The sequence below is a fragment of the Sceloporus occidentalis genome, unplaced genomic scaffold, assembly GCF_023333645.1.
Source record: "Sceloporus occidentalis isolate IW3139 unplaced genomic scaffold, rSceOcc1.0.p SCAF_40, whole genome shotgun sequence".
NCBI classification, from domain to species: domain Eukaryota; kingdom Metazoa; phylum Chordata; class Lepidosauria; order Squamata; family Phrynosomatidae; genus Sceloporus; species Sceloporus occidentalis.
Window position 1 is genome coordinate 6,398,921 of NW_028317020.1, and position 25,980 is coordinate 6,424,900.

Below are 25,980 nucleotides of genomic sequence, written 5' to 3' on the forward strand. Positions count from 1 at the left end.
ACTGTACGCATGCAAAGGCAGGTTATAATGAAAACATTCAGATATACATAGGCTGAAGTTTTCAGATGGACAGAGACTGTTTGTTTTTTACCTAAATCATGCAACTGGGTAAGGTCAATAATTCTCAATGACCATAAGAGGTGTTGCATGAGTTTTGCAAACACTAGTTGATAAACGTTGGGCATAGACTAACACAGGAGAAATATAATTGCGTAATGAGCTATATATCTAGAATAATGGCAATAATGTGCGAATTAGAACACATACAACAAAGAGTTTCCTTTCTAAGGCTGTACATGTTAAATATAAAGTGATTTCAGCATGCTCCCCGAGCATCACCTCCTTGCAGGCTTGCGTTAGAAATTAACTACATGGCCCACCGTACATGCCACTGCCAAAAAAGGAACGTTTCTTGTTCTGCCCAGGGGAAGCAGGAACCCGGTGGAGTCACGTGAATGTACATCACATCACATGACCCTGCTCCGTCCCTGCTTCCCTTGGGCGGGCCAAGAGAAGCTCAGAGTGCGAGCAACACAGAGGGAAGCAGCAGGTCCCCTGCAGAAGTCTGCAAGTGAGAGATCTGCAGTTCAGGTAAGGCAGTGAGGGAGGATGTATGAATGCGTGATTGAGGGAATGAATGAGTATCTGTGAATGATTAGTACCTCAATGAGTATGTGAGCGAATCCTGAATTTTTGGTTTCGATGCATCCCTAATTTTAATGGTGGTTACACAGTTTTGCAGTATTTTATCAATGCAAGAATAGTATAATTTAACTAACATCACTTCACATTGTTTACGAGAGAAGCACATGGTTAATTTTTCTCTTAAATGAATCATATAGGTATCAAAGTCATTAAGTTGTTGGTAGATTTTTTTTATTGCAGACAATAAGCAGCTTGTCAGCTCAATAACCATTCTCCATTAAAAGCCATTTTGAACAGTGAATTCCAAATTGATTGGCAGCATCATTTCAAAAACATTTTAGGTATGAGATTCAAGGGTGTTCCGAGTAGTGCTTCTCACATGGGTTTTAATAGATTTTTTTTTTTTTTTAATTTAAAAACTCAAGAACCCAATATTTTTTTTACCCTCTTGCACTTTCCAAAAAAAAAGATGTGAAACGTCAAAATAAAATTGTCCTTATCACGTCAAAATAGTTTCATCAATCTGTTCGTCGGAGTCAAGCTGAGACGCAAGCTTCTTCAGAGACCTACGATGGCTCTCATTCAGCATTTCCAAACTGGCAGTATCCAATATCTTCGTCATTTCCTGGCAAATAAAAAAAAAAAAAGTGTATTGGTCATATTGACATACAGTAAATGCACCATTGTTAATAAATAAAAGGAGAAGGAGTACAACTGTGGCTACAAGACACTTATGTGTCAGGCAAGAGCTTTAATTTTATTCTTGCTTACGAATAAAGTACTTTAATATGTATTCTTTTGAATTAGGGTTGTCACCTAAAACTGTTCCTTTGAAAAGTTGTCATTTTTCCATCTGGCTTCTGTATTCTGTTCAAATATACTAATACCTATAAAACTATAAACAATCCCACTTCACTTATTAACGTCATATAATTGCATAAATAGTTAACTATAAGATGATGATGGTGCGTTGCATTTGTTTTTTTTTTAACAATTACGTTAAACAACATTTTCATGACATGCTCATCTTAAATACGGTTTTTCTGTTTTAGTACCTGGAAAACTTCATTTCCTGCCCTCATTTTTAGAAGGTTTACTATTGCCTGATCGCTGTATGCACGCACGCTTGTGTTTTTGTCCTTTGTATTGTCTAACAACACTTTAAGGATTGGTTTGATGGTCGGAGGTTCCATCGGAGGCAAATGATCTTTGTTAGCCCACCAGATCATTTTTTCTGCTGCCAGCTTAATATCACTGGATGGATTTTGGAGGCACTGCAGGGCAAAGCAAAAGAAAAATCAGTGTGGAGACGGGTATCGGAAAGCAGGTCAATACTACTGGGAGACATTGGTTTTCCTTCTTACCTTAATGAGGAGGGCTGACAGTTTTGTAGGTAGGTTTCCAGCTTCGGCCTCAATATAATGTTTCATAAGGAAGCCCATCGCTTTTATTCCACTCACTGCTATTGGAATCTGGGGGGGGGGGGGGGGGGGGGGATAAAAAAAAAAAAAAAGAATCAACCACCACATGTATAGCAGCAAATATAACTGGCATTTGTGGGACTTTACAATATCACTATGGTACAAATTCTGCAGACACAGAACTATTAAAACTAGACTAGCGCATTTGTTTTCATACGAATGCGTTTTTGCGCTGAATTTTACACTTTCATTCGAATAACGAGCGAACGGATGCAACATTGGACGAAAGAAGCGAAAAAGGAATGTGCTCAATATGAAAACCTTCGTTCATTCATTGGTCCTCACAGCCGCTAATTTAAACTACACTAAGAGGAGGAGAATCTTGCTATTTGAATTCAACCTCTACGCGTTTATTGTTTCCATGGCAACCGGATGGGCGCATGGGATTTCCGAAATGGAAAATGTTGGACGGATTTCGTCCGAATCAAAGACCTAGATGGATGAATTTCGTTGAATGCGAAGAAATTTTTTTCCTCAAAAACAAACACGAATTTTCCGCGGGCACCCAAGCCTAATTAGAACCACAGTACTTTAAAATGGATTCTTCCTTAGGAAGGGGTGTGAGAAACAGAAGACTGTCCCTTTAAAATTCTGTTTCCACAAATGGCAAGAGATGTTAATATAAGTGAAACCGCAATAGCGTGATATAGTTGGGCAGACGTTTTGATTATATACATACCCTGTCTGCTGCAGCATTGCTTAGCACCACTGATTCTATGCTGCTTGAGAACTTAGGAGTACAAAGTCGGCTAGCGGCCACATTTATGACGACAGACAGTGCCATGCTCCTCCCGTGCCTCACCATCCAATCAATTCCAGTAAAATCCGCTGCAAATCAGAAACAGAGGTTGGCTGTGATTCCATAAAATAGTTTACATATACAAGTAACTACTTTGGGTAAAAATAGTATCTTTGATGATGTAACTCAATAGGTTGTCGACAAACACACCGTTTGATGGCTTCAGTGGCATTATGTTAAATGACAATGCCATTCACCAAACATTACATGCTAAGCTTACAAGGCTTTAGTTGCTAAACAGGTATTTGAACATGACCCGAGACGAAACCTTTCATCTCATGACTTAACTGCGCACTACAAAGGACCAACCCCGATAAGCTTTTTATACAAGGGTACGGTTAAGTTGGACCTGTATAAAGAATAGCAAATGCAGAGACAGCTTTATTCAAAGTAGTAACTGTGTATTATAGGCAACACAAACCCAAAAGATGTTGCTGTAGAACCACAGAAAGCTCTTCTTCAGGGAGACAGGCACAGAGCTCTCCAAGACAGCCAGCAGAAGCCATACGGGTGGCATCCTAAAAAAAGCAGAAAAATAAAATGTAAAAGTGCTCATTCCCACTATGGATGATGGACGTAGGCAATTACAAAAACAGAACATAGTTTCTAAGAATATGTGATTTACCCCAAAACACTAACGGTTTCACATCTGTAACACAGGAATTGGAAAAGTAGAATTAGACTAAAAAAACAAGCATATCGTAGGGCTGGAATTAACAGAGGGTATAAAATGCTACTGAAATGAACAGGAATCTACACTACATTTTGTTCCAATAAACTTCTTTTATCTTCAGACCTGGATGGCGCTATTGCTGTCCTTCATGTGATATTCTGGATGACTTTACCTGCTCAATGACAACACTGAGCTGATGGCAATGCTAATGTGAAGTCTGTTCTCCAACTAACTTTCCATAGTCAGTGTCTGCTTGGGTGGTTACAACCGAGCCATTCTATTGTTCACCACAAAGCAGTATTTATTAGGGAGTCACGAAGGTAGCCCAATATTCCTAATAGAAACTCTTGTTAATCTGACGCAAGAAAAAAATGCGCGAGTTTCCTTTAAATATGTTACTGGATCTGAAGAACAAAAAATTAAGGAAGAAAAACACCACCATACCAAATTGAAAAAGCAGTAAAGAGCACCACGCTCACAATTCTTCAACAATACAGTTTTGAACACCAACAGGTTTTTTTAGGCAGGTACCTCATCATGCCCCAGCATCCCGATCAGCATCGTCACATAGTTTTTCCTGACTGTTGCATCCATCTTCCCTCCGCCGCCATGAATAAGGAATCTTACAGCCTGGAGCATAGTTTCCCTGACTCCAGAATCTTCACATGAGCGGATAGTGTTGAGTAATTCCGTGAAGAGCGGATCTACTTTAGTATGGATAACAATAAGATTTCCCAATGCATCAGCTGACTTAAGACGCACGGCTCTGTTGGAATCCTGCAGGGCTTTTGTAAATGTGGTTTGTAGCTGAGGAAGGAAAGGCTTTAAAGCGATGCCAACCTGCATGGAAAGGGGAATACAATTTCAGATTAAAACATTAGCGCAAAATAAAACTGTAATTTGTACTTACATATTACTTAAAATATATTGCATAGTTATTTTTATTTAATGTCTCACAGTTCTATGTCCATGATGTTTACTATGAGGGAGCTGCAATCTGATCAGCAGAGCAGAGGAAATTGTGCCTCCTGGTAGACCTCGTAATACACTTATGCTGGGATGACAGCTCCAATGGAACCATGTGGTTTTGATGTAAAATAAAAGACGTTTCCTAAAAATGCTGCCATTACTAATCAGTTTGCACAAATGACATTACCTTGCCCAGGAGGAGGCTGAGCGTTTCGAGCAGAGCCACTTTCACGCTCCAGCTGAATCGGTCTCCCAGTATACGGATTAAAGGTCCCGTTATACTAACTACAGAGGGCTTTAAAGCGTCAGCAGAGGTCAACTTAATAACCAGGCCCAAGGCCTTTGCAGCTTCTTCCTTCTGTTCTGGATTCCCGGTGAGAACGCCTTCCCTCAATACAGGAAGGATCGAGGTCACACCCTGAAAGAAAATGAAGTATTTAACATGAAAAGAACATTGGAGAGCAGCAGATCCACAACGCAAGGCATTATAGTGTATTCATTACCTTCTTTGGAATACAGAATCCAGGGACATGTTCTCCTTTAGCGTCATTTCCCACCATACGGATATCTCTATGCAGGTCATCAATTAGCATTAGCTGGGTACCAGCATCCAGTTTCTATTAAAAGATTGCACATTTAGAAGATAAGTTCTAACCCCGCGGCTGGGGGGGGCAGCAGTAAAAGCACTTATTATAACAGGCTAACAGATGGGTCTAACAGGAGCTGCATTATATACGGATATATCAGGCCAGTTGGCAAACAGGAAATAGGTCCCACATGCCGGAAATGGCTACGAACCAAATTTGTAGATAAATAAAAACCCAACGCTAAAAAAAAAAAAAAATAAGAGGATGCGAAGACACCGCTCAAAGGATCTTCACATCTACAATCGCAGTTGTGTTAAATGGTATTTGGTCCCTGCATTTTCACATTGACTACAGTCAGGTCATTAAGTGGATTGAAGTAATAAGACAAAGAGAATGAATAGCACCAAATTTGTATGATGTGCTAGACGTGCTATTTTCTCTTCAGGTTATTCCCCTATTAGCAGGAAATTCTACGCCGTGAGAGGAATTCTAAAGGTTAGGACGTTGATAAACAATTAGACCCGATATATAAATCTAGCTAACGTTGGCCTTTGCCATCAAAGAGAAGATGTCTACATGTTTCCAGAACCATGCTCCTAAATGGTTGATTACCCTGAATCTGGAAAGGCTATACAGCCATCCCCCCTAGGGCTCCACCAACCATCAAGGCACTGCTGACTAAATGCAGAAAGCTTGGCTCAGTAATGAATATTCTCAGGAGTTTTCATCCTGCTAAATTCTCTCAGAAAGGTAATTCAGTGATCTGGCATCCTCTCTTCAGCTAAGCTCAGTGTTCATGACTCTACCATCACAAAAACATTAGGCAACCATAGGAACCATGAAACTTTAAAAATGCCCAAATTGCAACAGAATGATCCTTGAGTGTTTAGAATATTCTACGGACAGATGAGTCAAAAGCAGACGTTTTTTGGGCAACATAGGCACCCTTTATGACAAAGCAAACACTGCATTGAACAAAAGTGTAGTAGGAATCAGCCACATGTCATGGTCTAGGGGTTTCCTGCATTAAGTGACTTGGTGAACTTGAAAAAAACATGAATTCTGTATAGGATTGCGAATCCTTCAAGAGAATGTCAAGCTGTTCAATTGAAACACAACTGGACTATAAAACAAGACAATCACAAGCCGAAAAACAAGACACAAAACAGGCATAATGCACACGGATACATGACAGGTCCTGAAACAAGTTCACGCGCACTATACTCACCACCGGCTCACACAAGTGTTCAAGATCGTCTAAAGAGGCATGTGCATAAAACATGCCAAGATTGCGGTGATTCTTAGACATCATTGGCATAATTGATAAGGAGGTAGGTAATGCAAACTGAAGCGCTCTTAGTGTACTAAAACAGTCATTCCAGGTGGGGCTGTATGGTACTCTATAGTTATTTTAAGTGCAATACTCACTTTAGTAATAGCACTGAGTGCATCCCAGCTTTCATTCAAAACCACACTGTTGCTGTCGTTGAAGAGCCGAAGTAAGCCAGATACGAGGCTCCTGAGATGCGCGGAGTAATCAGCTTTTGTCTTTGCACAGTACATGTTGAGTATAACTGCAGCCGCCTGGCGCATCCCCACATCAGAGCTGCGAGTGGCTTCCAATAAATCTTCAATCACAATCCTCTGTCCGGCATCATCTTCTACTGATAGTATGACAGCCTGACAGTTTGCAAGCTCCTGGAACACAAACACTTATGGCCTTAGAAATTATGTATAAGTCCTAATACATCAAGAAATAGCATTTTCTGTTTCATATTTAAAGTTACTTTCAATATACTCTATCCACACAGCATTAAGCGCATGCCATAATTTCAGACTGCCCGACGTGCAACTATATGCTTTAGGTGTTTATCTAAACCACCTCCCTATCGCCTGTTTTCTGCATCAATTAAAAAAGGAGCAACTTTAAAACGCTATTAAAAGGAGAGCAGGAAGAGAAGACTGGGATAACCAAAAGAAAAGAAAAAAATCAGAGCTAATAAAAACACCCCGGACCGTTACACATACTAACACGGTATATAGGAAGAGTTATGTGCTCGGTTCTTGTCACTTTTGTTTAGGTGGCAATTCCTAAAACAATTGGCCCCGTAACTATACCCTAAAAAATATTTGATTAAATGTAGATTAAAGACAGGAAGTGCCATGCATATTTAATTCTTCTTACTGGAGCACTGGTTGCTCACCTTTACAATGGTAGAAGAACAAGGTCCAGTGTAATGTATAAGGAAGAGTCTACTTACCACCTGCTCATTGTCTGTTCCCAGTTGTGTTTTCAAAGCAGACATGACAGCGGGAAGGATAACATTTAGATGCCTTGTGAGAGCATCCCCCGCTACCGAGGAAAGGAAAGCCAGGACTCGGGTGTTTACAGGAGGGCTTGTCAGCTAAAAGACAACAGGTGAAAATTACTGCATTTATCTACAGAGATCCATTTGTCTTCGCAGATGCCCACTCCCTCTAGTAACATACCCTGGGTACTAGGTACGGAAGTACAACGCGACTTTTTACTGCCATGACCTGTTTGAGACCATCCAGGGCAAACTCAGACATTCCTTCCTCATCCTGAAAGATATAATTACACCAGGGTTCAGAAAAGAACATTTTAATTCCTCAAATACTATTTTAAAATGAAAACACACAATAGCACGTCATTCTACAAAAAAAAACAAAACTTTGCCTAGTTTGAACTGTAATTACCAGTTGCAGGAGGAGGTACGGCAGAATGTCTTCAAGTGACTGGTAGCCAACGGTGGAATGGAGCTGCTCAAAGGTTTTGGCAGCAGCTTCTCTGACTTCTTCTAGAGGATCACACAGAGCTTTCCTCACAGTTGGAACAAGAGACTCTGAGAAAAACAGCACCTGCAAAAAGAGCCACACACCCAAAATGTATATGCTGGTGGAAACACGGCAAATAGTTTAAGTGATATTTGCAGACAATACACATACATATTAAAGGGATGGAAAGAAGCACATGCAGTCACTACGATCTCAGCCCGGGCTGTAACATACCGCATCACGACTGGTGGATTTCATTATTTCGCTTAATCCGATGCACACGCCCTGCCTTTCATCACTCTTATCAGATCTCAGACCTTCTTCCAAAATTGGAATAATCTCTGGAAGGATTTTCTCTCCCAGCTTTCGGACAAGGTCTCCAAGAGTTCTTGCCGCAATCTGGAAAACAAAAAAATATAAGTCATTACTATACAATCATCCTAACCCAATACAGGCATTCTCCTCAACTAAGCTTGAGCTGATAGTTACCCGTTTAATGGGCGAGGGAACTGTAATGTATAGAAAAATCGCATTAAAGGAAAAACTGTAGAGCTGCTCACCGTTCTCTTATCTGAACAAGTACTGGCAAGAAAGCCGAGGAGAAGGGTAAAGAGAGTGGGCAGAATTTCTCTCAGTGTGCGAGGAGTGTTTGAAACGACAATCTTCCACACATGCAAAGATGCCTGTCGAACCACAAGTTGGGTGTCCGAACGTCCCATGTACAGACCAGCTAGCACACGGTTTCTTCTCTCAGGTCCAAGGGCAGAGATAATTGCCTGCAAAGTAAAACTGGAAATTAGCTGAAAGAATCAAATCTTTTAAACCAAGATCTAATCAGCTTGTTTAATGGACAGCAGCCATATTCATAACTGCATCCCAATAACTACAGAGCCAGAAGTAGCTCTTCAAAGAAGCCTTTTTTTATTTAACTAAAACTCATCCTATACTCCATCAACAACAATGACCACATCACAGTTTTAATACGCTTTTTTTAAATCAACAAAATAGTGAGAAACTGAGCTACAAGCGTTACCTTGCTGGACTGGGCAGTGCCGAAGTTGTCATCATCACAGGCAGTTTCTGTTGTCATTTTTCCAGTGACCCCAGAAATATGGAACAGTAGATCACCAAGAAGTTGCACAGAGCTGAACCTATTTGTGATAAAACCAGGTTAATACTTATAAAGCAGCACACAGACACACATTACAAACCAAAACAGTGAATTGCCAAGATCTTACCTAATTCTCCAAAGGTCATCAAACAGGCCTTGCTCGAGCTGTGGCAGCAGAAGTGCTATTGCGGTCTCTGCATACATAGTGATTATTCTTTGTCCTGCGCGTAGGGCTGTGTCACGTACAAATTCATTCTCGTCCGCAAGGGCCTGAGTTTAGAAAACGGCACAAAATGGAGGCAGAAAAGATGTCAAACCCAGAAAAGATCCATGTAAGGTATATTCTTTATTGACATCTGTCAGGGAACATCTGTCTAACGTGTACAGGCTTTCCTTGATTGAAATGATGCAAAAAAGTTTGTTGTAGTTAGTATGAGTGTACTTACCTTCAGAATGCAGGGAATAATGGGCCCGACGTACGGTGTGAATTTCTCACCAAAGGTGATCGGCAGATAAATAAACATCATTATGTAACCGTCACGGACGTGAGGAGCAATATCTGCTTTACTTGCTGTTGCTACAATTTCTGGCATGAGTTTATCCAGTTTCTCAACTCCTAATCCAGCCATTACTTCAGAGAGACCTGTATGATGATAGATCAGAAAAAAAGTCACTATTGAAGTCCCATAATTCATCTATGTAAAATAAAAAATGACAGAATAAATCAGTTTTCCTACCTTGGGCAGCACCAGAGCGATCAACAGAGCTGTAGTCAGACGCCAAAGTGTCCATAAGCCATGGCAACAAGTCCTGGAAGCACGACTCTCCTGTTCCCTTCACCATGGCTCCTAATGCCTTCGCTGATACAGTACGTACCTATAAAAAAAATTAAAAAAAAAAGGAAATTGAGCAAACATGTATTTGCAGCAGACACATGGTAATGTGTTGGCTTATGCAAACATCTGCAGATGAATTCTTACTTCAGGAACAGGGTCTATCAGAGAAGCTTTAAGTCCAGGGACAACACTTGGAAGATAAGGAGCCAGATCCTGGAACAGAGGCATATTGAAATGAATGAAATACATGCGGAAGTTAGGGTAGGTTACCCCAAAAGGAAAATATAAAAAAGATGTCTCTACACAATGGATGACAGTAGTAGGACAGCTTATGGATACCTTCTGATCTGTTAAGGAGTACATGTTCCCAATGATCTGAGCAGCCATTTTCCTGGTATCAGTGGAGCGGTCTTGGAAGGCTCTTTGCACGATAGGCATGATTAAGGCTAATGAGGGGGCGTCAATGAAATGTACAAACTTTGTGTCTAGTAGGGTCTGCAGACATTTCTGTGTCATTCTTGAAGGATCTGTGAGCGCATCCAGCAATATGGGAGATATTGCTAAAAAAAAAAAAAAGGGAAAGATTCATTTTGTTCATTACCCATTACTCTTGTACAGAAAAAAAAGCCATATTATACTAAGACAAAAAAAAAAAAAAAAAAAAAAAAAGACAATACCTTGAATCTCTGGGTTGCGAATGACAGAACCAATTTGTCGCAGTGCCTGCTGACCAGCCTTTTGAACCTTGACATGGGAGTCCGTCAGCACTTCAGTGAGCTTGGGGACAATGTTGGGGAGGCAAGATGACAGCTGCTTCGGTGCACAGTAAGCCATGGCTCCCAGCAATTCGACTGATCCTATATACAAAAAGAAGATAGGAAGATTAAAGTCCTTGGGTTGTGACTATAACAAGTCTTTATGTGACCAATTATATGAACATTAAATTTGTTATGTTGTAGAAATTCCTGGTGTGTCCTCTTTCTTCTCCTTTCTTCACAAACGCGCACACACACCCAGCCTCCCTCACAGCCCTTAAGTCCGTTAAATTCCCAAACAAGTCAGTATCAACTTCCATGACTTTTTAATAGTTCTTGGAGGTGTTCTGTTAATTTTCTTATGAGTATCTGTTGCTATCACTTTAGTTAAACACAAGAGTTTCAGGCGTATCTCTCAGAACCAATTCAAAAGGTTCGGCCACATTTAAAGGTGAAGCTCTAGGACATTAAGACATTTGGAAAAGTCAATTTTATTTTGGAGCAACAAATCAAATCTGTTTGATTTGCCGAAACAAGGCACCTTTTTGTTAAGAAAACAGACTTCTTTTAGATTAAGTGTGTTGCTGGGGTCTCCTTTCTTAATGAAGGACATTACTTTAAGCAGGGAAACACAAGTCTATAGAACCCTAGCTAACAGTTATATCCACTATATGTGTATAGCATATTTATATAATATATACACATTCACACATAATGTCTGTATATTTTGTAGGCTGAAGTTCTGATGACTGCACGGCAGGAAAACACACAACGTATCTGACACACAAGAAAAATTATTTACAGATTTGACATATAAAAAGAAATCTCATGTCCAATCTAAACAGATGGCAGAACATAGTCAACAGCATTTGGCTTAGACAGATGTACTATAATAAAAAGACTGAAAAAATTACCAGCTTTGGTTCTCCAGGATTCCTCTTCAAGTGCCACCAGCAATGACGGCAGAACAAGCTTCACACCGTGGGCACTCAAATTACTCATAACTGCCTTGGCACATTCATCTGCCGCCTGAATAACAGCGATACAATAAAAGGGCATTCATCACAGCAATTGCCAAATAACACTGGTAAAAATGGAGAGAGAGAAAAAAACCCTTACCTCTCGTACATATTGATTCCCATCTCCAAAACATAGTAGAAGGTGTGGCAACACGTGGACAACATACGGTTCAAACAGTTTTCCAAGCATGCTACAGAGCATCTCAAATGCAAATAATGCCCCTAAAAGAAAGGAGGATGTTGAATAACGGCTATCTTAACGACCTTACATACTTGTAATAAATATGAGACAAATGACATTTACCCTCCCTACGGCGGAAGTTCTTTTTATCTTGTATGGCATCGGTGAGAGTGCTCATCATCTCCTGCTGCTTAAGGGAAAGGATACCCAACCCTTTCACCAGTCCAGCCAACCCATAGGCTGCACCTTTACGCTCTGCGTATTTGTCAGAGTCCAGAAGAAGGGTCATCAGCTTCTGAATCATTCCGCCAGCATCCTCTTTAATGGCTGGCACAAGAGGTGACAGGCAACCGGCAACAGATTCCTGAACCTTTAGGGAAGTAAGTAGTTATCAGAACCTGCTCAAAACGACTTTGAATAAATTAAACACATGCTTTTACATCGTGGTACCTGTTGTGATGGAGTGGAGAGGGCTGCTATGAGTTTGGCAACAATGGGTTTAACCTTAGGATCACTCTTATCCAAGTGTTTTGCCAATGAGCCCATAAGAATGACAACACTTTGCCTCACTGTATCATAACTGGCATTGTTTGGAGCGTCCTTCAAAAAATCTTCAAACACCGGTAATAAAGAATTTACACATTCCTGTAAAGAAACATGGATGCATGTTAAGTTAAAATAACGAGAACAAAAAAAAAAAAAAAAACTTCAGTAATTAATATTAACGGACACCCTGGTGCCTGTCCCAATAACATCCCAATAACCATCCCTTACGCTTAAGCCCTGCTCTTCTCATAATGTAATGTCTTCTCTCCATGACTAAGGTCACTGCCTGTTGCCCCGAATAAAGTGGGGAAGGGAAAGAGGTAATTTCTGGAAAATCCCAGATCCCTCCACTTCAGATGAGGCTCCTCTACGTATGTGGAGAATGGAATTGTACCAGGTTTGGATACAAACGGTAAGAGGTGGAAAGGCGGCTCACATTTTCATCAACGCAATAAATGAATACATTTGTGTAAATATTCCGGCTCACCTTTCCATGAGTATTCAGTGCAGACAAAGCAGCGTCCAACATACATTTTCTGACATCTGGATGACGATCATTAAGAGCATCAGGAACGAAGAACTGAAAGAGAGGTTTAACTCGCTCACTGTCTAGATACTGAGCCAGTTTATTCAATGCCAGAGCTATACCACACCTACGGAAAAAAAAAAGAAAGGAAGATATACAATCATATTTAATGCATATCGCCAAAATGTAGGAATCCACCAACAGCTCGACATTACAAATTACCATATAATAATTAGGACCAATTTGTGATTGCAGGCGATATACATTATCTTGTGAAAGAAATAATAATATTAAAAAAGAAGTTAATGACAAGGGCATACCTTGCTTCAAACTGATCAGGCGGAGACTCTGATATAACACGACCCAATGCATCGAGAACTGGTGGTGGCCTCTGAAAAAAAAAATATATATATATATATATATATGAGAGATCAGTATGAAGAAATGTTATCTCACTGAATACTAAATACCCTTTTTTTGAAACTTACATAGAGTTTCTCATGATAAATGTTAACTAGTTTCTTCATGACTTCAGTGGCTTGGCCACGATACTCTGCCATGGCATGGGACAAAGCTTCTGCTCCAGCCTGTCTCACAGCCTCTTCATGGTGAATAACATCATCAATCAGCAAGGAGCAGAGATCTGGCTGCAACTCCAGGCCCATGGTCTCCCAAAACCTTTACGAAAAGAAGGTTATTGATAAAATACATTCGTTCTAAGATCAAACTAACTAGTTAGCCGTTTACAGGCTGGTGGTATTGTAGGATCATGACAAGGCCAAAACATTGCATTTTTAAATTACTGCTCACCTTTCACCTTGCCTTTTAATTTCTTCCTCAATATCAAACCTTACCACCCAGAGTCTGTGCAACAACTTCAGCCCATTCTTCTCATCGCTGTCTGGAGTTGGTAAAACCATCTCAAGCTCTATGAGTCCCTGGCAAAAAAAAAAAAAAAAAAAAGAGGAGGAAATTACTGGGACCATGTGGAAAATAGAGAGTACACTGACAAAGCCAGTGAACAAAACAAACTAAGGCCTATAGAAAGGGTTTATAAAAGCATACCCGGAGAGCAGCGTCTCGCACGTTTGAGCAAGAAGATTGCAGAGCTTGCAGCAAAACATCTATTTCTTCCTGCTCCGCATAGGTACATCCTTCCCCACCGCCACAGCTTGTACACAGCGTAGTCAGCGTATTGGAAGCCAGAACCTGCAATTGAATGCACTTATTACAAACTATTTTAATTGAAACAATAATAGGCACTTGGAGGCCAAAACCTAGAACACATTTGTCTACGTATAATACAAACTCACTTGTAATCGGGGAGAGGCTGTGCCTATTACCCTTGTTAGGAGGAGAAGCATTTCTGTGCGAGGTAACAACTCTGGACCATTCTAAAGAAAAAATATCAAGAAGGGAAATTAACAGACCATTATTGCATCCATGATGGCTCATTTAACATAACACAACCTTTCAATTTTTTATTTTTTTTTACTCAAATTCACTAATTTCCTAGTGTTTCATCATAGCCTCAGTTGTTGGTAAAGTAAAACCATACCACCCAATCTCTGGTCTTGGTATGTGCTCATTGTTTTCATTCTGGTTTGTTAAACAGAATAAAGTAAGAGGCAATAAAATAATAGAACCACCCTACAGATCCAACACTTGCCTCATCAAGAAGTTCGGTTTGTTTCAATGAAGATCGCAGCTGTGAATGAACGGTGAGGATCTGTAAAGCCTGGGCCAGAAGTTCTTCTTTCTCCTCTTTATCATTAGTCGTTCCCAGCAGAACCATCTTCAAAAGTGGGAAGATATAGGAGAATGCTGGTGCAGATAATGGAGAAACCCCTGTAGACAAAAGAAAGAAAAAACAATGCATTACCCTGGTAAAGCGAAAGTAGTGTAAGGGTGTGAAGTTCTAGTAGATTTTACTTTCTTAAATTATAAAAGGATAGTCCGAAAAATGCAAAACAGTTGCTTCCATAACACATGAAGCAACATTACTTGATAAATATGCCTTCACCTGGGTCACCTTTGCGCTTGAGGACTGTAAATGAATGCAACAAATTCACAGCTCTCTTTACAGCAACTGGTAATTCTTCCTGACACCAGGCGGCATCCAGGTTACATTCCGGATTCCACAAGCGGAGGGTTATATGACCGACCAACGTTCCTAGCAAAACAAAATAGCATTGTCTTGGCCAATTCCGATAAACTGATTTACTAAAGAAAATAGGTTCATACTCTACTTCTTTATTACTCTTTGCTCACCAAATGTTTTCAAATGTGCTGGCAGGACACATGCAGCCAATGCCACAAAGAGTCCATGGATGCGAGGTGCAGCCAGAGGAGACTTTAACAGAGGCAGAAATCTGCTGGTCAGGGAAGGAAGGTGATGAGACAGACTAGGAGGGTTCTGTTGTACGATGCAACACAGCAGCTTAACAGTATAGTCCAGGTCCACGTCCAACTATAACAGACACAAACAAATATGTTATAAGTTGACTCCCTTTTGTTTTCCTTTTCTAAACTAATCTGTTTATATATATTTGCTTTTTAAACATTTACATGAAATACTAGCAAAGTAGTGCATCACAAGCAAAGTATACGGATTCACACAAAGTGCATATAAAAGAACTGTTGTATAAGTACTCTCTTTCAAAAAAATACAACCAAGAATAATTATTTGGTATTAAGGAACATCTCACCTCCAAAAGCCTCTTTCGAATCTGGCTCTCTTTCTCCATTTGGGCCTGTAACAGTTCTTTCTGTTTGCTTGTTAGCTGCAACTCTTCCTTTATCCCCTTCTTCTTCTTTATTTCCTGCAACACAAAAAAAAGCAGCCATGATGTTAAGCGCGCTTATATTTGAAGGTAGGAGTCTGAGATGTTGCACAACACCCCAAAGCGATACACATGACATTGAGATGTTATATCAGAAGTACCTCTTTTAGTTCCAGTTCAATTATCTGCTCCTTGAAAGAATATGCCTTATTCTCTCTTTTCATGTTGGCTTTCTTTGTGCTATCTTGTTGAGCACTAAAGGGCAAAAATAAAATAGAAAAGAGTGGTTATAACAGAAAAGGAATAGATGCATCATACTATGGGCTGGCAAGGGGGTGGGAGGGCAACGATCACTGGAAGACCAAGTATTTTACGTGCAACTCCAGATACAGCCATCAGGGTGTCCAGTCAGTCGTACAGCGGATGACACAAAGATCCTTACCTTTGTATGATAGATTGATCGTACAGCTCCCCTTCAGGAGTCTGCATTATGGCATACTCTTCGCGTGTCACCTGACACAGGGCTGGATTTTGCAGGGATTCCGTGATGATTCCCACCAGCCTGGGGAGAACTTTACCAGGAGAAATACGAGCCAGTAAGCCAGCGGCATTCAGAGCAGCCTGGGAAGAACAAATACATTTTATTTAACGACAGCCAGCAGAATTTGTACTGCTATTACAGTAGTACATACGAACGCACGCAACACATACTGGTACAGAAAGAAGAGGGTCCTGCCCTAGAAAGCTTTTAGGAGGTTGAGAAGAAATGAGACCGAAAGCGAGGGACTTCTTGAGCAAGGAAGGATTATATGATTGTAGTGTGACTAGAGGGTTTCTTCCAGAACGCCAGTTGTGGCTATTGGATAAGAGAATGGATTATATGATTCTCTAACTGGATTTTTAGTGCGCATATAAAGTACAGTAGAGTCTGACAAAATGAGGCTGGGAAATTCAGAGAAGAGGTAAAGCACAGGTTAAGTCAAAGAAAGAGGAGAATATAACTATAAATACAAGTGTACTGTCCCTTTTCAGTTTAAACTCAAAACACACTTATCGCAGCACAGCATATTTACCTGATCGGCAGTATGAGAAGTGATAATAGGAAGAACTTCATCAAAACGTTTGTTCACAAACTCAGCAGGATCAATCTTCATCTTGTGCAGAAGGTCCACCCAAAGGTCAGGGTAAACAGACGCTATTTAATCAAAGACAAAGTTTAAGTGTAGAACCAGTTTTGTTCGATTTTCTGAGAGATGGCTTGCTTTTATATTACACTTACCAACAGAGGGATGATTTGCCAGAAGTAATAACATTTCAGCCAATTTTTCCACACAATCTGCTTCCAGCCCTGTTTCACAAGTGAGCACATAAAGTGCTTCCTTAATGATTCTTGGAGACAGATGAGACTTTCCAGATTCCGTCGCTTCTTCAGACTCTGTAACTGGAGTATCTGATGGGATCATCACCTGCTGCAGGTATGGACAAAGGAGAATGTGCACTTTTATGAGAAATGATACTAATAATTAGCACAGATATAACAGAAAGCGTGTAAAACACAGAAGTACAAGAGATACATTTTGTACACTTACTTTACTTGAATTCAGGACAACTTTTAGCTCTGACAGGAGGCCAAACACCATCTTTGACCCACCGAGGGATACCAGCAGCTTCTTGACAGTTTGATGTGCTTGCTTGCGTACTTTCCATGAGCGATTCAGTAGGATGCTGACCAGTGCATGGTAATAGAAGCTAAAAACAGAATGGCGGCAATTACCTCTCCGCACATCCGTCATTTATTATCATTTGATGGTTAAAGTGGGGCTAACACATTTAGAGACAGCAAGAAAACACAAACCAGGCTGAAAACTTACTGGGCTTTGTTGTCAGGGAGTCTATTAATGTGATCAACGAGGAGCCTTTCAATCAGCTGCAACAATATGCAGAGAGCTAAGAGAGATAAAACGGCATGTTCGTTAATTAACCCGGCCAAGCGACAGTCCAGCCTCTTGACATATAGCATATATCAAGACACTTACAGTCTTCTGATGCAGAGGAAAGGAATTTCTCAGAGGTAAATATCTGTTTTTTTTCATCAGATAGCAATTGCCAGAAGACATTTAGTTTGGCCTCTGCAAAAAAAAAAAAAAAGGTAATAAGGACACTCACATAAAAAATTTACTTTTCTTGTCATTTAATGACCAACGTCTAAGTCAATTTGTTTACAAAAATGACAGAGTGACTTACACATTTACTTTAGGCCATGTACCAAACTGATATTTACATTGTTACTCTTGCAGTCGTTTTAAAAACTAGTGTTTGTGAGCTCAGCCTTCAAGGTTAAACTTAAATGAGATATGAAGATATGGATTGTCCCGCAAGTCACTGCTTACCAACTTACCAGTTTGGGGCTCAGCCACTGAAATTTTACATATCAGGACAGCGGCGGGCAGTGCTTCTGCCAACATAAATATCTGGGAAGTCTGTGAGGCGGCTTTCTCTACGGTCTGAATGAGCATGGGTAAAAACGCTAAAGCTTGAAGCAAAGTATCGCCTATAAAAAAAAAAAAAAAGGAAACGTTAGAATGTTAAGATACATGGTAATCAAATAAGGAAATAAAAACGTATCCTGCTTTAGCCATAGATTTACAATCCGTCACTGAACAAATCTGGTGCTTTGCAGCTCATTTATTAAATCAGCTATATATCTTTTCTTTTTTTTTTCATTTTGTTTTTACATTTGTAGCTGAAATTGCCTGCTATAAAGACACAAAAATAATATCCACCTCAAAAAAAGCATATTTAGAGGAGAATCATGAAAATACGCCTGTCTTAATTATCTATAGCAACTTTGGAGCTTTGTAAAACACACTGGTAAAACACTCATCCAAAGCAGATTACTTACCTTTGAATGAAACTAGCATGCATTGCAAGTATGAATGTCTCACTCCAGATGTGCTGGATTTGAGGCCAAACGCTTTCTGAAACCATTCTATTAGCTTCTTGGGGACCTCAGTAGTAAATCTTTGACACCATAAAACAAGCACCGATACTGCATGGATCAGTGTTCCTTCGTGAACTACAAAGAGAAAAAAAAAAAAACATGTTTCCAAGAACATTAAATTACTACAATAAAGCAATATATTAAGAGTTAAGGGATGTCAGCAGTACAAATGCACTCAACTTACAGAATAATTAATGTTTCCCCTAACATATTGCTATAAACAACCTCCACAGGTAACAATGCTTCTTTAAAATATGTGCCTATAGACCACCCCCCCTAACAAAAGAAAAAAGAAAAGAAAAAAGCCACTCACCTTCCTGCTGAAGAAAAGGAATGAACAGCTCGGAAATTATCCGGCTGAGTTCCTGGCTGGAAGCTCCAGTGGCCACATGGTGACTGAGGCTCCCAATGCCTAAAAAATAAATAAATAAATAAATAAATAAAAAGGAAAAATATGGAAAACATAGCAACACTGAAGTAAACTAGACCAATGGTACGCCAGCTGCAAAATGTGTACTTTAATATATCTTACTATAGTAATAGGATGAATTCTGCAAGGAACTATGCCACTTGGGGCAAGTGATGTGAAAAAGAATGGTGGCACAGATAATACAAGTGTGAAGAATATATTTTAAGTGTGGTATATTAACATAATTAAAGCAACAAATATGAGCAACAGATATAAGACTGTAAATGACTGCTGCATCATACAAATCACTGTCATTTTATGGATATTACAGGTGACAAGAAGGTTCTTTGGTGCCACAATTGAAACAATACAACAAAAACATGCAAACAAATTAACAATGAAGGCCATCTTCACCTGAGAGGATGCTTATCTTCTGACCTACAGCTGTCAGTTTTCCCTCTGAACCTGGAATTAAAATAGTAATTTAAGTCATGATCACACTTACACAGGCCCAAAAGTAATTAAAAGCGAGGTCATCTCACCTCCCAAGATAGCAAATAAGTGTCTTCCAAGGGCCTCAACCACAGCCGGGTCACTACACTGATGGGCCAGGTTCTGTAAAGCAACTACAGCCCCATCCATCAAGTTGGAATTGTTTGATTTTAACTGACCTATGAAGAAAAGTAAAAGGAGAAAGGAATGCAATACGACATCACAAAACTTTAGAGAGAACAGAAACAACGGAAAACCCCACAAGGAGCCACAGACACTATGCTTTGGGATCCTGGCTGCAAGAGACAGACTATACTTACCAGCAAGGCCCTTCCCAAGGTCGACAGCATATTGGCTGAGGTCAAGTGTCACAGAAGCAAACAGTGAAGAAATGGCTGGAACATAGATAATATAAAGGCATTAAAAAGGAACAGAAAACCCTGTTAACAGCCGTTAACACATTTTCATGAGCACTTACTTTCAATTACATTTTCTGGACTCCGGAGAAGAGACTTTTGCAACACGGGTAAGATCTGATCTTTAAACTCAGAATGTGTGACATGTTGAAGCAGCGGGGTACAGCTCTCCTGCAACCAAACAACATATCAGCAAACTAGAAGTTGCTAGAACACCTACCATAATTACTCAAAACGGCTAGTCACTCACCAGAATGTATTTCTGAGGCTTTCCTTTACTCATGAGAACTGCCTTTACGTAGAAATCTAGAAGGTTGTTCTGAAATAGTATGAGATGACAGTGTATTATAGTTTCTACATTTTAAGTTTACACACAGTAGAAAAATATATAGCAATAACCATGTTACGTAAAATAGGCAACACATACCCTATATTTATTAAGAACTTCCACTTCTTTGTGTTTGGTGCAGAATTGCACAGCAATGCCAAGTATACCAGCAAAATTCTGGTTTAACTCCAATGTGAATATCGTTTCCAGATATCGCTCAACAAGGCTAGGATTCTGTTGACAACAAAACTCATGAATTCATTCATACATGTATCTTTTAAACAGTCACAGGTTCAATGTAAACACACACACACACACCTCCTTCCACAAAGTGTTCATCTTCTTTGCCGAACCCTTCACAGCATGTCTGTGTGAGCCTCCCAATATCTCCATAAGGAGAAACGACTGACACTCCACCTGGCAGAAGAAATGGCAGACGTTAAGCATCATGTCAACTTAAAGGGACACAGGCACATTTATGAAAGACTGGGGAATAAGATCCAATGGTAAACAAATACTGGTAAGAATGCTTTCTCTATGTCTTTACCATAGTATGTTCTAGATGACTGACATTAATAAAGGAATAAAAATATATACCAGCTTCTTCCATGTTTCTCCTTGTTGTTTATCTTGTGCAGCAAACACAACTTTGGCAATGACACACGTCCAAGATAAGGCTAATGCTGCTGCTGAACCGCTGCTCTTACTGAAAATAGTAAAAAAAGAATCGATTGGTTAGTGCTCTTTGATTCGAGCCAATCACATGAGGCGTTAAATACCCATGAATTTACCTTGGCTCTACCGTCTTATTTCCCACTCCATAGGACTGAAGGGACTGCAACAGATTCTTTGCAGTAACATCAGGATGGGATTCAACCAGCTGCTGGAGAACAGACTGCAGAGCTCTGCGGGATGCTGCATCTCTGTAAAATCACAAAGAGACATATGGAACGTATTTCACCGGACGAAAAAAGTAAAACCAAGCAGGCGCACGGGTTTAGAAACTCACCGGTAACGATGCAAAGTGAGACAAAATAACTTGCAGAGTCCTTTAACGGCAATCTCCGGGAGGTCTGTTAAAAACATATGTTAGAGGTAATATGAAGAATACAATACTAGTACTTGCATCTTTATTAATGTGAATAACGGCTAAAAGCCAACTGTTTATTGACAAAAGAGGGAGTTGTCGGGAGGGTTGCACTTTTATCAACTTTACATTATAAAGGTCAACCTTCAGTGAGCTTCTGCTCCAAAAGTAGCTTTGATTGTCCAGTATGCAGCAAACTAAATGAAACTTCTCAAAAGCCACGGCACTGATTCAATTAGCCAGGCTCAGCTCAATCATACAATGAAATTAGCCAGAAATTGCCTTTTATAAAACACACAGTAACTTCAGGGAGATGAAATCACAACTCCCCGGCAAACACTTCCTCCAGCTCCATAAACAACACAAATGTGTTTTAAAAAGCTTGCAACAGCCCCCAGAAAGCAAAAAACTATTCGGATAAGCAAATGGTACATAGTAGAATCTACCAGTTTTGGGTTGCAGACATATAATTTAAACGGCAATATCTGTAGGTAGGAATCCTTTTAACTTTACAGATGACCTCGTTGTCTGCTGCATCGTAGAAGCTTGACTCTAATATTACAGACAAATGAAGCACAAAGCTGTCGGACGTGTAGCTCACCAAAACAACGCATAATAAAGCACTTTGATTTATTAAAAGGTTCTATTCCACATACTCTGCTAAATGAAACACTTGGAATTAAATGGAGCTTTAGAAATAACATTAACGGCACCGTTCAATGCCCAAACCACTGACGGGAATATTATAATACAAATATTTTAATCATGTAGACACTTCATTGTAAGGTGGCACAAAGGAGGCACGAATGGGCTGTTAGCATACGAACTAAAAGCTCTTAATGCTTTGGAGGGGTGAATGAAATAGAAGCACAGCTGAGGAGTAGGATGGAAAGAAGGAGAAATCAGAATCAGGACAATAAAGGATGTGTATAATAAGGGCAGTAGGGTTTGCATACTTTGTTAAAGAAAACACTACCAATAATAACAACATGTGAACAGGAAATATTACACCAGATTTAGCCAATTTTCAGTGCCCTCCACTAATATTGGCACCCTTGGTAAACATAGCCAACAGTCGCTGTGCAAAATTGTCTTTATTGTTAAACCCTTTGATCTTTTCTTAAAAAAAAATTAGCAAAAATACTGTGCTCTCATGGATGTCAAACAATTTCAAAAACCGGTTTAGCCCCCCTCCAAACAAAATGTTAAATATATGTGTAGCACAATTATTTGCACCCCTATGAAGTAAAATATATTTGAAGTATATTTTCATTGATATTTTTAGTACACCGGGGCGACTAGGAACAGGAAATTGTTCAACCATGACTTCCTGTTTCACAGGGGTATAAATATCAGGTGACACACAGGCCATTCATCACAATGGGAAATACCAAGGAATATAGCTGTGATGTGCAGCAAACTATTGAGCTTTATAAAATGGGAAGTGGCTGTAATAGCAAAAGCGTTGAAAATACCCATTTCCGCCATCAGGTCAATAATTAAGAAGTTCCAGTCAAGTGGAAATCTTATGAATTAACCTGGAAGATGACGTGTGTCTATATTGTCTCAACGCACTGTGAAGTGCATGGTTCGAGTGGCCAAAAAATCTCCAAGGATCACAGCTGGAGAATTGGAGAAGTTAGTTGCGTCTTGGGGTTAGAAAGTCCCCTAAACTGCAATCTGACATCACCTACATCACCACAAGATATTTGGAAAGGTTTCAAGAAAAAAGCCTCAACTCTCATCCAAAAACAAACTCTGGTAAACGGAAGACAGTTGAAACTACTGGAACTTCAAATAGGTCCGGGTTCTATGGTGAGATGAAACCAGAATACAGCTTTTTAGCCATAAACACCAGAGGCGGGTTTTGCGCACACAGAGATGTAGCCATATGGAAAATACCTTTTGCCCAAGGTTAAATATGGTGGCTTTTTAATGTTATGGGGCTGTTTTTCTGCCAGAGGACCTGGATGCAGTTTTTTCGGATACATGGCATCATGGACAATATCACGTGTCAACAGATATTAAATGAACACCTGACTCTGTATGGAGGAATGGTGTCAGATCCCTTGCCATGTATTCTCCAACCTCATCAGGCATTATAGGAGAAGACTCAGGTGTTATCTTAGAAAAGGGAGGTAGCGCAAACAATTGACTAAAAGGGTGCCAATAATTGTGCCGCACATTTCACAATTTGTAACTTAAAAATAAAAAAATTTGGATAAACTTTTGCTGTGTATGAAATTGCTTGATATCTAAGGGTTAAACAAAGCATTTTTCACAGCATTCTTTGCATATAATTTCCAAGTGTGCCAATATTAGTGGAGGACACTGAATCTGAAGCTCCGAAAATTAAACTGAAATCCAAGACCTGTAAAATTGGCATTTAAGGTTCCTCTCGAAAACTTCCTACCTTTTGCTGAGATACAACTTTTCAGCTCACCGAGGATAAGCCTACGTTCTTTTACGCTGGCTGTTGTGACTTTTGCTGCAAATCTCTTCAGACTCTCCTGCACCTATAGCAACACAGAGTATTTCCCGAATCAGCACCTGAACATACAGTCATCCTACAAACATCAGCTATGCTACAGGCAGAACCTATACATTCCAAAATATTCACACATTGATTTTCGCATCGCTGTAGGGCTGAAACAACGAATCGATAAAATCGATAATAATCGATAACGGAAATCGTTGTCGACGATTTCCGTTATCGATTAATCGAGTGATCGATTCGTTGTTGGAGCACTCGGCTCCTTTTACTTACCTCCGCGAGCGTTCCCCGCTTCCGCTACACGCGCCTTCTTTTAGTTGCGTTTCGCTCTGTGCGAGTGGCTCCGTTCGCACAGAGCGGTTCGCGGGGGTGGGGGTGGGGTTTCAGGGGATGCAGGGCAGAGTGGGGGTGGGGGGGCAGGCCAGGGCAGGAGACTGAGTGCAGGGCAGGGTGGGGGTGGGATGCAGGGCAGGGTGTGAGTGTGGGGGCAGGGCAGGAGACTGGGTGCAGGGCAGAGTGGGGGTGGGGGTGCAGGGCAGAGTGGGGGTGGGGGTGCAGGGCAGAGTTGGAGACTGGGTGCAGGGCAGAGTGTGAGTGTGGGTGCAGAGCAGAGTGGGTGCAGGGTGTGAGTGTGGGGGCAGGTCAGAATGTGGGGGCAGGGCTGGGTGCAGGGCAGAGTTGGAGACTGGGTGCAGGGGCACAGTGCAAAGTGCTGGGTGCAAAGTGCCAGGGCTGGGTGCAAAGTGCCAGGGCTGGGTGCAAAGTTCTGGGTGCAAAGTGCTGGGTGCAAAGTGCTGGGTGCAAAGTGCCGGGTGCAAAGTGCCAGGGCTGGGTGCAAAGTGCCAGGGCTGGGTGCAAAGTTCTGGGTGCAAAGTGCCAGGGCTGGGTGCAAAGTGCTGGGTGCAAAGTGCCAGGGCTGGGTGCAAAGTGCCGGGTGCAAAGTGCTGGGTGCAAAGTGCCAGGGCTGGGTGCAAAGTGCTGGGTGCAAAGTGCCAGGGCTGGGGCAAAGTGCTGGGTGCAAAGTGCCAGGGCTGGGTGCAAAGTGCCGGGTGCAAAGTTTCTTGAACAGTAATAGTCCACCTCTTTTCAGAATATTTGGGGTTATTTTGTTTCATAAATATTGTGTTTGGGTTTTTGTACTTTGAAAATATTGTTTTTTTATTACATCATAACAAAATAAGAATGTTAATGTAAATTTTAAGTTGTTTTTTAACATCCAGTTCATTAAATTATTTTAAATAAACAAAAAATTTGCATATTGTTTTTTTTTATCCGATTAATCGATTAATCGAAAAAATAATCGGCCAACTAATCGATTATTAAAATAATCGTTAGTTGCAGCCCTACATCGCTGCTTTAAGCAATAACGCCATCAGCAAAGTTGCCAGAATTTTTATATGGTGCAATTAGATTTTTCTATATAGTTTCTATAACAGGGTAGGCTGATTAAGCTGAGCAAATAAAATGCACTCCTATGATTATATATATTTATATATAAATTGACGCAATGGGACATACAGAATATGCCATTTTCACAATACCCCATAAATATAAAATGAAAATAATTGCAGTAAGGCTGAGGGCTAATGTTCCCAAATGAAGGAGCCTTTCTATATGTGCCTTTCTATATGGGCCTTATACTCCGACCGCATTAAATGACTCAAAACACACACAGCGTAACTATAAGTGGGTGTGTTCAATGATTTTACCAATTACAGAACACAATCAAAGAACGAAATATCAGAAGATTATTCATGCTGGGCAAACCGCATATATTCCTCATCTATGTCACGGGGGCTCTGCTTTACAGAAACCGGCGACTTTTAACCAGCCGGTCCCAGCATATCAATGCGCATGCACTGGCGTGTTATGATATCTGGTGTTACTGGGGAGTACTTATTCTCGCACACCCCCACGGTACGTAACACGGCCGATAACGTGCACACTTTAATAAACCGATCTGTACACACTATTAATCATATCAACCACTGCCACACTAACCTGCGTGTCCGCCGCCATCTTACCGGCTCTGACCCAGGAAGCTCT

The 25,980-nt window shown here is 40.5% G+C and overlaps 1 protein-coding gene across 2 annotated transcripts; it reads right to left on the reverse strand.

The window, feature by feature from the left end:
* Window positions 1-1,144: 1,144 nt before the first annotated feature.
* Window positions 1,145-25,953, reverse strand: GCN1 (GCN1 activator of EIF2AK4). Of its 2 annotated transcripts, none has more exons than XM_089489529.1 (57): window positions 25,936-25,953; window positions 23,854-23,956; window positions 21,363-21,426; window positions 21,145-21,276; window positions 20,951-21,059; window positions 20,672-20,770; window positions 20,453-20,587; window positions 20,276-20,344; window positions 20,088-20,196; window positions 19,930-20,004; window positions 19,660-19,788; window positions 19,532-19,582; window positions 19,022-19,120; window positions 18,610-18,783; window positions 18,106-18,258; window positions 17,744-17,836; window positions 17,579-17,654; window positions 17,297-17,456; window positions 16,987-17,173; window positions 16,781-16,902; window positions 16,150-16,328; window positions 15,869-15,962; window positions 15,633-15,746; window positions 15,196-15,394; window positions 14,948-15,097; window positions 14,594-14,772; window positions 14,238-14,318; window positions 13,990-14,133; window positions 13,735-13,862; window positions 13,413-13,602; window positions 13,245-13,315; window positions 12,886-13,051; window positions 12,303-12,497; window positions 11,976-12,222; window positions 11,772-11,893; window positions 11,567-11,681; window positions 10,575-10,754; window positions 10,237-10,457; window positions 10,042-10,110; window positions 9,799-9,937; window positions 9,508-9,704; window positions 9,189-9,331; window positions 8,984-9,101; window positions 8,511-8,726; window positions 8,185-8,349; window positions 7,873-8,034; window positions 7,645-7,737; window positions 7,416-7,559; window positions 6,583-6,852; window positions 5,071-5,184; window positions 4,755-4,985; window positions 4,130-4,438; window positions 3,347-3,443; window positions 2,806-2,954; window positions 2,010-2,117; window positions 1,701-1,919; window positions 1,145-1,270 (listed from the first exon to the last, which is right to left on the reverse strand). In XM_089489529.1, exons 1-57 carry the CDS (start codon window positions 25,951-25,953, stop codon window positions 1,145-1,147), a joined length of 8,001 nt encoding a protein of 2,666 aa, XP_089345655.1. The 2 variants fall into 2 exon arrangements, with proteins under 2 accessions (XP_089345655.1, XP_089345654.1); XM_089489528.1 differs by having other exon boundaries at window positions 23,854-23,950; window positions 25,930-25,953.
* Window positions 25,954-25,980: the final 27 nt, after the last annotated feature.